This window comes from Chaetura pelagica, unplaced genomic scaffold, assembly GCF_000747805.2.
Source record: "Chaetura pelagica isolate M959 unplaced genomic scaffold, ChaPel_1.0 scaffold420, whole genome shotgun sequence".
In the NCBI taxonomy this organism is placed as follows: domain Eukaryota; kingdom Metazoa; phylum Chordata; class Aves; order Apodiformes; family Apodidae; genus Chaetura; species Chaetura pelagica.
This window is the reverse complement of record NW_009951919.1, coordinates 2687564-2698605: the sequence shown is the minus strand read 5'-3', so window position 1 is coordinate 2698605 and position 11042 is coordinate 2687564. Positions and strand designations below refer to the sequence as shown.

The window sequence follows — 11042 nt, the reverse complement described above, 5'->3', positions numbered from 1 at the left end:
CTCTGGGCTAACTTCAAAGACCAACAGAAGGCTGTAAGTAATTCTCTCTTTTGTAGTGGGCTTTGGTCTGGGTTTAATGTGCATGCATGTGGGTGCAGTTGTATGGTAGACACACGAGACATCTCCCTGACTTCACTGGGAACACACGTGTGCTTAGGTAAGTGTGGAAGTGTTTTCAAGATTGGGATCTTGAATGTCATTTACAGGACATTGACGTGATAAAGGAACACTGAGTGACTTTGGAGTTGTTCTGCTACAAAAACTGGTTGTTCTTTTAATTACATTTGAAATGCATTTAAAATGTAGACTTACATAAAATGCCAGCAGTGTGTTGTTTCAATCTGCTGAATTAACATAGCTTTTTCATTCCATTTCACTGTAAAATACAGTTTTTAAAAATCTCAAGAACTTCCTAAATGTTCTGGGATTTGCTTTTTAAAATAAATTACTTCAAAATAATTTGTGTAATTTTACAGTTATTGTATAACTATCCCAATTGGAATTTTAAACTTCTAAGAATGAAAATATATGTTTTTGGTTTCAGGAAGGAAAGCTGATTAAAAAAAGCAGTGGATTCTCTGGCAAAGGTTTTAAATTTGATGAAACAGAACAGGCTTTGGCTAATGAAAGGAAGAAGCTACAAAAAGCAGCTCTTGGCTTGCAAGATTCAGATGATGAAGATACAGCTGTTGATGTAAGCACCCCAAAATAAGATCTGTTGTTTAAAGATACTGAAAATCCTTAAAGAAATTCATATTAGCCTTTTTTCAAATCTTTATATTCCTTTCTTAATGTTTGTTAGACTCCTTTTGGTAACTTGAAAGGAAACACTTTGTTCAGGCATTCTCCTGGTTATTAGATCATCTGTTCTTTTTGTTCTAGTTCTTGATAGATTTCTACCATTTAAACATTTATTTCTTGAAAAGCATGTAAACTAAATGTACCTTAGTGTTTTCTTTCTTTAGGGTACAAGATTATCTAATGGTGAATGCAGTGATCTAATAATTGTTAATTTCTTTAGATTGATGAACAAATTGAAAGCATGTTCAACTCAAAGAAAAGAGTAAAAGACATGGGAACACCAGGAACATCAAATGCGCCTGCACCCTCAGCTGGGAATGCAGAAAAATTGGAAATTGCTAAAAGATTGGCTTTGAGAATCAATGCCCAGAAGAATCTTGGAGCAGAGGCACAAGTATTTGTCCCCTTCCACTTTAAGGTCAGGCTCTTACAGAGCTTTTTTTTTTTTTGCTTTTTTTTTAATAAAGGTTGTTCTTTAATAAAGGTTGTTCTTTGTTCTGTGGCTGCCATTTGATGTAGTGTTTCTGCACACTAATAACACACTGCATTCTTTAGCTCGTTTGTGCTGTGCTAACTCAGTTGTAACTGGTAGGATTTGTAATTGAGCTAATATGATAATAAGATTTAGTACAGAATTGGAAATGCTTTGTCTACCCTGGCAGAGAATTAATTAATTACTGATAAAATTACACAATGAGGTTTTGTCAGCTCTAGCAGAGTTGCAGAACATCTTTCTCTGCTGAAGCCTGTAGTACACAATCCATTTAGATGCAGATTGATGTGGTCTGGAATGCCCAAAGGTATTTTAAGCTGAAGATAAAAAAAGCACTAAGATCTTTTCTATGTAGGTGTGGGGGGAGATATTGAGAAGAAGGAAATAAGAGGAAGAGAAGTTTAGATTATGTATTTGTTATGTGGGCAATTATATTACATAGAAAACTTTAATCAAACCCTTGTTGGTTTATGTAGAACATTTGGTTCCTTTGTTCTCACCATGGATCTGTGTTTTTACAGGATGTGATGCAGCAGGCTACAAATGCTATCATGAGAGGGGGCACAATTCAAGCTCCTACTGTATCTGCCAAGACCATTGCAGAGCAGCTGGCTGAAAAAATCAACGCTAAGCTCAATTATGTACCCATAGAGAAGCAAGAGGAAGAGAAACAGGATGGAGGACAAAATGAATCCTTTAAGAGATATGAAGAAGAACTAGAGATCAATGACTTCCCACAGGCAAGCAACCTTTTAGCTATAATCAAGTGTAAATGGCCATTATTTAACAGAGGCTGTTTCCATAGCTTAGACTATGATTATACCAATAAAATATTTTGTCTCTTATTTCTTATCATCCCTGGTTGAAATTACTGCATTATCATTGATAATGCTCTCAGCTTATAGATGCATAGTGCTTTGGACATACTCCAGAGAGTGTCAGAGAAAGAAGCAGTCCTTATCCAGATATCTTTTCACCCTCTGCTACTGACTTCTGTCATATCCAAATCTTTGACACTGTCCAGCATTTTATTTCAAAGGTCACTCTGCTATGACTGATTCTGTTTTTTGCTTTTTTTATTATTTGAGCATTTTTGCCATTCAGAATATTGCTGTTCTGGTCTACCTGGTCTGTTAATTTGAGGATTTATATTCCACAGTATTAGTCTCTAATTCCTTTTATTTTTCTTTGAGGTTCTGCCCAGGTTTGCTTTATTTTGTCAAGTTGTTGTGTTACTAGTTTGTTACCCTTTCCTCTCAGAAATCCTCATCCTAAATGGTTTCTCATTCTTAGACCATGTTCTAGATGTTACAATTCTGCTGAGGACCTTTCTGACCCATTAAGGATACTCTTGCAAGGCACTGCCTGCTCATAATGGCTAGAGCAGCAACTGCTGTTCAGTCTACATTTTTAAAGCAGGATGCTGTGGCTGATTTTCACAGTGCAGTGTTCTTGTTGTTTGTCTAAAATGCCAGCTAACCTCTGGACTCTCATTTCATGCCATGCCTTGATCCTTGTTGATCCTTACCCTGTGCCTTGCAGACTGCCAGATGGAAAGTCACCTCCAAAGAAGCACTACAGAGGATCAGTGAATATTCTGAAGCTGCTATTACAATCAGAGGAACTTACTTCCCTCCAGGCAAAGAACCCAAGGAAGGAGAACGAAAGATTTATTTGGCTATAGAAAGTATGTGTTATTTTTCTAAATGTTTCAATGAAAGATGAGACTGTTTTATTTAGTTAGACATGAAATCTATAGATGTAGTGTTTGGATGCTCAGTTATAGACCCACTGTAATTACCTTCCAAATTAATGTAATTACTAAAGAAACACTTGTTTATCTTAAATCACTTTGTCAAGTGATCCATGGGGAATCAGAGATGCTTCTCCTGAGAAGACTGACCCACCACAGAATAGAACTGTGTGGGTTTTGGCTGTAAAAGATACAGAAAATTACATCAACTACTACAACAAAAACTCTGCAGATCTCATGATGGTTGAGTAGAGGTTTTTTCAAAGAAACCACTAATCCTAGATATTTTTTAATATTGTCATTGATGTCTGTTTTAAGTATCTTGCTTATAACATAGTGTAGAGCTGTGGTGGTCTGTACAATACTAGAGTGTTCTTCAGCAAATAGTTCAGGATATTCAGCAAGCTTGGCAATGTATCTGGAAGTAGCCAGCAATGTTCATGCTGTAGCTTCACATACAAACAGTGTTTAACATCTGGGAATATTTTTTGTGTTCAGGTGCCAATGAACTGGCTGTACAGAAAGCAAAGGCAGAAATCACACGACTCATAAAAGAGGAGCTCATCAGATTGGTGAGTGAAATATCCAGAATTCAGAGGGAAAGTGCCTTAATTTATGCTTTATGATGATTTCTACCATGCTGACACTTTGACATACATTGTTATTAATATCAGGGACTGGAGCCTGTAGATCTCAAAAACACTGTTTCATGAACCAGCCTAGAAAATAGATGGACTGTTGAGTCAGCCAGGCCTACAGCTGTTATCCAGCCAGCAGATGGAGATAACACATTAACAGAGCTTTTTGACTCAAGACCCCTTCAAGTTGGGCCCCAGTAAATTTCCTAATTTCAGTGCTATCAGGCAGGGGAGAGGAGAATTAGTTCCCTCATTTGCATTTGGCCCTACCTTTCCAGCATACCCCACTATTAATCAGCTGCATTCAACATACTCTGCTTCCAAAGAAAATATTCTCTTGACAAATCATCGTGTTTTGTGTTTTCTGATTGAAGAAATCTTGGCTTTCTCTAGAATAACCTTCAGAGATGTGACATTAGACCTGACAGTATCTCTGGCTTTTTCTCTTAAGTAGCCTTTTGAAGTCAATTCCAGCAGTCCTGCTGATTTTGTTGAAACCAACATTGTTGACAGTTTTGTTTCTTTTTCAAAACTGTTGACCTTCCCATAAAAATATTTTCCAGAGGAAGAGGATTGCTAGGAAGCTGCTTATTCATATGTAACGTGGATTTTGTGTTAGTGGGGTTTTACTGTGATTCATTTATCCGTTTCCACTTTTAATCATGATTATTCTCTGTTATTTGCAGCAAAATTCATACCAACCAACCAACAAAGGAAGATACAAAGTTCTATGAGTGTTTGGAGTTACCTGTCTGCCCGTGGCTGGTGCGTGAACCTTTGTGGCTTCTGTTGTTTTTGCTGTTTACACTGCTTGTTGTACATTCAGGATTTTTTAATTTTTGTCTTGTGGACATTTTTTACAGAAAATTGCTGAAACACCTTAATTCTCTCCACTCAAGTTATCAGTCTTAAAGCAGAGCAGTTTGGGCTGAGCATGATTTAATTTAAAAGTGCAGTTTATATACTTTTCATCATAAGGAATATAAAATAAAACAGATTTTAATTTTCCTCACAGACTAGACTGTCAAGTAAATCGAAGAATGTTGAGATTGGTGCTGGAAATTGTTAGAATGTACCTACCTGCTTCAGATTGTGGGGATGGCTCACACCATATCAGTTTATACTGGAAAAATGATAAAACACCAAAATAAAGGCAGGATTGCTTCCTGATCCATTAGCATCTCTTTGGCTAGTTCCACACACATTCAGTCTCTGTACAAATATCCCTCTGAGGTCAGAGAGCCTTGCAGTGATCAGAGTAGAATTTTATCCAGAAGTACCTGAGGTCTAGTTTTTAGATCATCTTATCCTTTTCCCTTTGTCTTTATCATCCAGATAATGGAATAACTCTTTGGGTTTTTTTTGTAAAGTGAAATGTTTTGTAGTATGAAAATAGTTTTCCTGTTTGTTTTTTCTAAACATCAGAATTCTAGTATTTTTTTTTCCTCATTCTCTGACATAAGAATGGAAGCCTGTTTAGTTTAAAAAGAAATTATCAGAAAAAAAAAAAAAAGATAAACCTCTTTTGTAATTAAATACAACTTTGTCACTTTTTTATAGTGTTCTTATATATACATTTAATGTGATTTTTTTTCCCCAGGGTTGTCATCTTTAATACTGTTAGGACATGGCTTTAAGTGAAAAAGAATAATGCTATTTATGAGTGAGTTCCACAGATATTGACTATGATTGCAGTCAATAAGCTACTGGGACAGGCAAGACCTTTCTTTTTGAGGTCTCATCCCCATTACCATTAGTACCCACGATGGACACTTACTACTCTTAAGCATTTAATTTCCCCGTTTGCTTATCTGGAGCCCAAGTGGTAGCAAGTTGACTCGTCTGTTGTAGCAGCTGCAAGACTGTCAAGATGATGGCTTTCAAAAGGACTTTTGTAGAAAGCTTTTCTTACCTGACACATTGGGAAGAAATGTGTCATTTTAAAACAGCTCTGTATATACTGCTTTAACCCTGGTGAAGAGCAATCGTACAACCTGCATCATGGCTGTGTAACTTCACAACATCTATTTCCCAACTTCAGGTGATTTAAATGACTGTTTCTGTTTGCACACAACTGTCAGTTACTCTAATGTCATTGTACCTTATTTGCAGTACAGGAAAGGAAAGCAATGATTATGCCAACTTAAATTTAGAATAAGAACACCCAATACTTGCCAATATTAACACACTGAGTAGAGGAAAGAGAAGAAACACACACAAGTAACACTCCTCAAAATTAAAACCAGAGTTCTCAAACTAAAGCCTTGTGGTTCCCTTTAAATACATCAGGTTTCTTTCCATTAAGAGCTGTTTTTTGATATGTTTCATACAACTTGTTTGTTGAATTGTCTAACTTCTTGAGTGTCCCCCCAGAAGAGTGACAGATTTCACTGTATTTAGTGAAGAGCACTTTTAAGTTTGGAGAGTCTGACACTTCTTTTAAACCTTGTTTCAAAATGTTCATATATATATATTGGTGTCTCCTAGAAAAGGCACGATGGAGACATTTTTGTGATTTCCAGCTTTGCACTGTTGGATTTCAGAGATGCAACAATGTATAATCTTTAACTTCCTGGGGTTTTTAAATGCAATGTCAATATTCCTATGTTTTTTTAATTCCAGCAAAAATAAAAATAATTTCAATGTATATTTTTCAGAAACTGTCCTTCTGAATAGCTCATCTCTTTTCAGCACTTACGTTGCTTGTGTTTTTCTCCCATGGCAGTTAACCTGGTACTGTCTGGAGTGAGGTGATGTGTACAGTACTTCTGGGAGTGCTTCTGTTTTTCTGCTAGAAATGCAATGAGCTCAGACTCAGTTAAGAAAGTCACAGGGAAGGTGTCTGGATACATGAAAACAGGAGTAAAATGTATATAAGCCAGAGGAGAACAAACTCCTAAAATTAACAAATACATGAGAAGAAAAAAAAAATGGAAATAAGATGAGAATAAAAGCTGGGAGAAGACACAAATAATGAAAAATGTTATATTATTTTCAAGTGTGGCCATGGATATAGACAAGTTCTTTGTAACATCACATCTTGGCTGCTTTCCAGGGAGTCTGCACTGCACTGGTTCCTGTCACCAGTTGTTGGAAGGGCTCAGGGATGCTGCATTTCCTGGTTTTTTGTTGTTGTTTTGGTTTTCTTTTTAATACACATAAGCAGAGGTTGTTCTGTTGTCTGCCCAATGTGACATGCTGCCAGCTTTCTAGGCTGCTTTGGATGCTGGAGCAAAGAGTGGTGCTTTGGGTGGGTAAGTGATAGAAGTATTTGATCCTGGATCATGAATTAGTTTTTGTTTGTGTGTCACAGCAATGCAGAGTTGTCACCATGCAGTGGCAAGGGGCAATACTCTGGGGGTCTTGCTGTTCTCAGGGACTTTCTCAGGCACTTCCAGGTGGCAGTGAAGGAGGAGAGAACTGTGTAGGTGAAGATCTGTGAATCTGGAAGACACTGGGAATGGCTGGAGGCAGAGTCACAGTTTAGAATTTTGTACTACCCTAACTGTATTGCACATCGTTGCCACCCCTTGTTTCATTAATAAGCAGCTTATGGCCTAATTTACTTGTTAGTCTTTAACTAAAATGTAATGTGTAGGTCCCAGCCTGGCACGTTCTAGAGCTGTTCCCTGTCCTTCCTGCTTAGGATTTTACTTGCACAATTAAGTAGTGCAGTCTGTTCAGTGTGCATTTGGCTGCTAATTGAGTAAATGATTCTGAGGCTCAAAGTGCCATCTGTAGGAGCTTTTCTGACTCCAGCTTTCCAAGTGCAAGACACAAAAAGCTTTGCTAAGTTGTAATAGCCGAATATGAAATAAATACCAAAGGCTGGATTTAGGATGTTCCTAAAACAACGAAGTAAAAGAATGCTGGAGTCTCGGGGAAAAAGTGCACTTTGGTATTTCAGTCCTTCAGATGTGTTTACGTTTGTAAGAGCAGTTACTGCAGCAAAACTGGTGGCAGGAAGAGACAGGTATGTCAGCTTGTGAGTGTGGAGCCTGCAGAGCCTGCCAGGGTGCATTTCAGTGCCCTGCCATCGACCCTTGCCATCGGTGGCATCTTGCTGAACACCTCAATTAAGAAAGCCTCTTCTAAATTTGCCCAAATGCCCTCAAAGAGGCTATTGAATTTCTTCTGAGAGTGCACAGGGGTGTAAAACCAGCCCTTGGCAGAGCCCTCCAACGAGTTACTGGAGGGTCGTGCGCGGCCCCGTGCGCGCTCCTCCTCACGTGATGCTCCAGGAATGCACTTTCCTTTGATTATTTTTCTTGACCCAGATCTCTTCCAAATATGGTCTCAGCTCAAACAAGTTTGTGTTCTTAGAGCTCAGGCGTTTGCAGCAGAAATTCTGGCTTCCAGCTCACTGTGGCTGTAGGGGGGGGAATGGAGGCGGAGAACAACCTAAAATGTAAAGATGAAAGGCACACAGCTGGACTCGAATTTGTCCCAAAATGTACATTTTGTAAAGTGTTTATACAACGCGAGGCAGGGAGATTTGTTTTCATAATTTTAGCTACAGTGGAAACAATTGTTTTTAAATAAATGACCATTAGTCTGAGTGATTGCCACCCAAACATTACTTCTCTGAGACTTCTCATCTGAAACATTTAAATATTTTTCTTTAGTCAAAGTGAGCGAAACAATTGTCAAGTTGACCAGCATAAGCAGAGGTAAATTAATTAGTATCTCAAAACTAAGTCGTTCTAGTGAGCTAAGAAATTATTAATAACCTACTGTGGAGTGAGCGTATGATTCTGAAGTTATTTTGTACTATGGCCTTCTAAATATGAAACTTATCATTGCAAACATATTTCTCAGAACAATAAATACCACTGGGCAACTGTTTTGAAACTAACTGCAGAGTGAGGAAAATGTTACACTTAACAAAAATTCTTAACTAAAACCTACATTTCCTCTGCCTGCTCATGTTAGCAAGCAAGAAAATCTGTAGAAATTGTCAGCTCCAATAATTCATAGGTAAATAGGAGGTTGTGGCAGTTACAGTGGTGAATTCTCCTGGCTTGCTCAGCACACTGTATAGCTGAGGACTGCCCAAAAGCTCCTGTGTTGGTAGGAAGAACTTGTTGCATTGCAACCCCTGCCTCTCCCTGAAAATTTGGATCCACTGGTGAGAGGGAGGAGAATGGAGCTTTGCAGTCCAGATGTAGGAAGAGCCAGCATTTCATAGCATCTTTTACTTTACATACAATTAATTGTAATCATTGCTGCCAGTGGAGCTTTAGAGAAAGCAAAGGGGGAAGCTGATTGACAACGGCCACGCTTCAGGCCCTGGGGAGCTTTCAACAAAACGAGACAGTCGCAGACCAGCTGATCTTTCCTTCGGTTCCTGTTTCTATCAGCACAGTGTGCAGAGCAGGAAACCAGACCCTGTTGCTACCAGATGACTATTTGAAGGCTGGGCACTGCAGTGGGCTCAGTTGGGGGGGTTTTGCCTGGAGCCCACAGACCCAGTGCCCTCACAGAGGCAGGTCGAGCTCCAGGGTCAAACCTGTGGGTCTCACTCTGCCAATCTGCTGGCAAGAGCCTCCACGGCAGCACGATCCAGGTTGCACAGCTTCTTGGGATGGAATCTGACCACTTCATTCTGCTGAGATCACGATTTCTTCTAGATAAACCAGGAGCCCCAGCCCAGCCGGACTTCCCAACACCTTCCAGACTGAGACACTAACAGGAAAGTAACTCCATGCCAACAAGGTATCAAACTCTTCTGCTTCTGATTGGTGGCAGCTTTTCCGACAAGAGTTAAAAACAGCAGAAAGATGAAGTTTGTAAATAAACTGAATAGTTTGCTACATTAAGCTAAATAAATGCTGCTTTCTTACACTGCAAGTGAGGATTTCTATATGCATTAGGAAGCACTGGCAAAAAAATGAACCATCATCTTGGCAGGATGTTTCACAGCCAATTTTTGGCCTGAATTGCTCCAAGTATTGTAGAAATGGAATATCTCAGGGCTGGAGTACATCAGTCATCTCCCCAAACAACAGCGGGAGAGGAAAATATTTAGAAAAACCGAGTTAGTCGTTTGTAAAAGATGCAGGTTCTTTTTGCCTGCTCTTTCATGCTCTTGTTTTCTAAGACTTCATCTCAGTAATGATGCTGTTACAGTCATTAAAAAACATGGATTTAAAAAATCCTGTTGGTTACAGCCTTCCACAAAGCGGACGGTCCCTTCGTGTCCCTGAAGCTGACCTTGAGGGCAACAGGTCTGCTTGTGAAAAGTGCTCTTAAAGTTCCTGTTTGTCAGGGATCTCATTGGAAATAGCCAAAGCTGCTGCTCCCGCTCAAAGCCTTTTTTCTTGTAATAAAGTGCTGTTGCAATAGAATCATAGAATCATAGAATCTTAGGGGCTGGAAGGGACCTCGAGAGATCATCTAGTCCAACCCCCCTGCCAGAGCAGGGTCACCTAGAGTACATCACACAGGAACACATCCAGGTGGGTTTTGAATGTCTCCAGTGAGGGAGACTCCACAACCTCCCTGGGCAGTCTGTTCCAGTGCTCTGTCACTCTCACAGTAAAAAAAAATTTTCGGATATTCACCTTGAACCTCCTATGCTCCAATTTACACCCATTACCCCTTGTCCTATCACTGGTCATCACCGAGAAAAGCCTAACTCCGTCCCCCTGACACTCACCCCTTACATATTTGTAAACATTGATGAGGTCACCCCTCAGTCTCCTTTTCTCCAAGCTAAAGAGACCCAGCTCCCTCAGCCTTTCCTCATAAGGGAGATGTTCCACTCCCTTCATCATCTTCGTAGCTCTGCGCTGGACTCTTTCGAGCAGTTCCCTGTCCTTTTAGAACTGAGGGGCCCAGAACTGGACACAATACTCCAGATGTGGCCTCACCAATGCAGAATAGAGGGGGAGGAATACCTGTGCTGTTACTAAACTCTTTAGAACGCAAATGGATGGAATAGGGCAAAATCTCTCATAGTAACAGTTCTTGATTGGGGCTGCTGCTCCAAGGCCCGGGCAGCCGATGGCTCCTCGGCCCAACCAGCTGCTGCAGGGAGGGAGAACTGCCCTAACACATTGTTTTAGTGCAGCCCTAAGGATTCTTCTGCAGTGGGTTGCGGAGTGTGCGTTTTTGGGACATAAAAGCATCGTGCTTCTCCATCCGAATGATAATTGACGGGAACACCAGGAATGCTGAGTTTTCATAAACGTGCTTAGTCCATTAAAGGATTTCAAATACAAAAAGGAGATGTCCTGGGATTTACTTTGCTACGCAATGAGTGGGGTGATGGAGCCAGAGGCAAAGATGAATGTGAACAACCCTATTCCTGGGCTGGAGAAAGCCGGGCAGGGCCCGCACCTCAGCCCCGCTCCCG

At 39.9% G+C, this 11042-nt stretch overlaps 1 protein-coding gene across 1 annotated transcript in view; it reads left to right on the top strand.

Annotated features, from left to right (window-relative positions):
* The window catches only part of DDX46 (DEAD (Asp-Glu-Ala-Asp) box polypeptide 46), a 19659-nt gene extending 14799 nt beyond the window's left edge, over positions 1-4860 (top strand). The window contains exons 18-24 of the mRNA XM_009995770.1: positions 2-33; positions 545-694; positions 1022-1219; positions 1816-2034; positions 2837-2981; positions 3546-3619; positions 4372-4860. Of these exons, the coding sequence (XP_009994072.1) occupies positions 2-33; positions 545-694; positions 1022-1219; positions 1816-2034; positions 2837-2981; positions 3546-3619; positions 4372-4419 (866 nt within the window). The 3' untranslated portion in view covers positions 4420-4860. The remainder of the gene's footprint in view (position 1; positions 34-544; positions 695-1021; positions 1220-1815; positions 2035-2836; positions 2982-3545; positions 3620-4371) is intronic.
* Positions 4861-11042: the final 6182 nt, after the last annotated feature.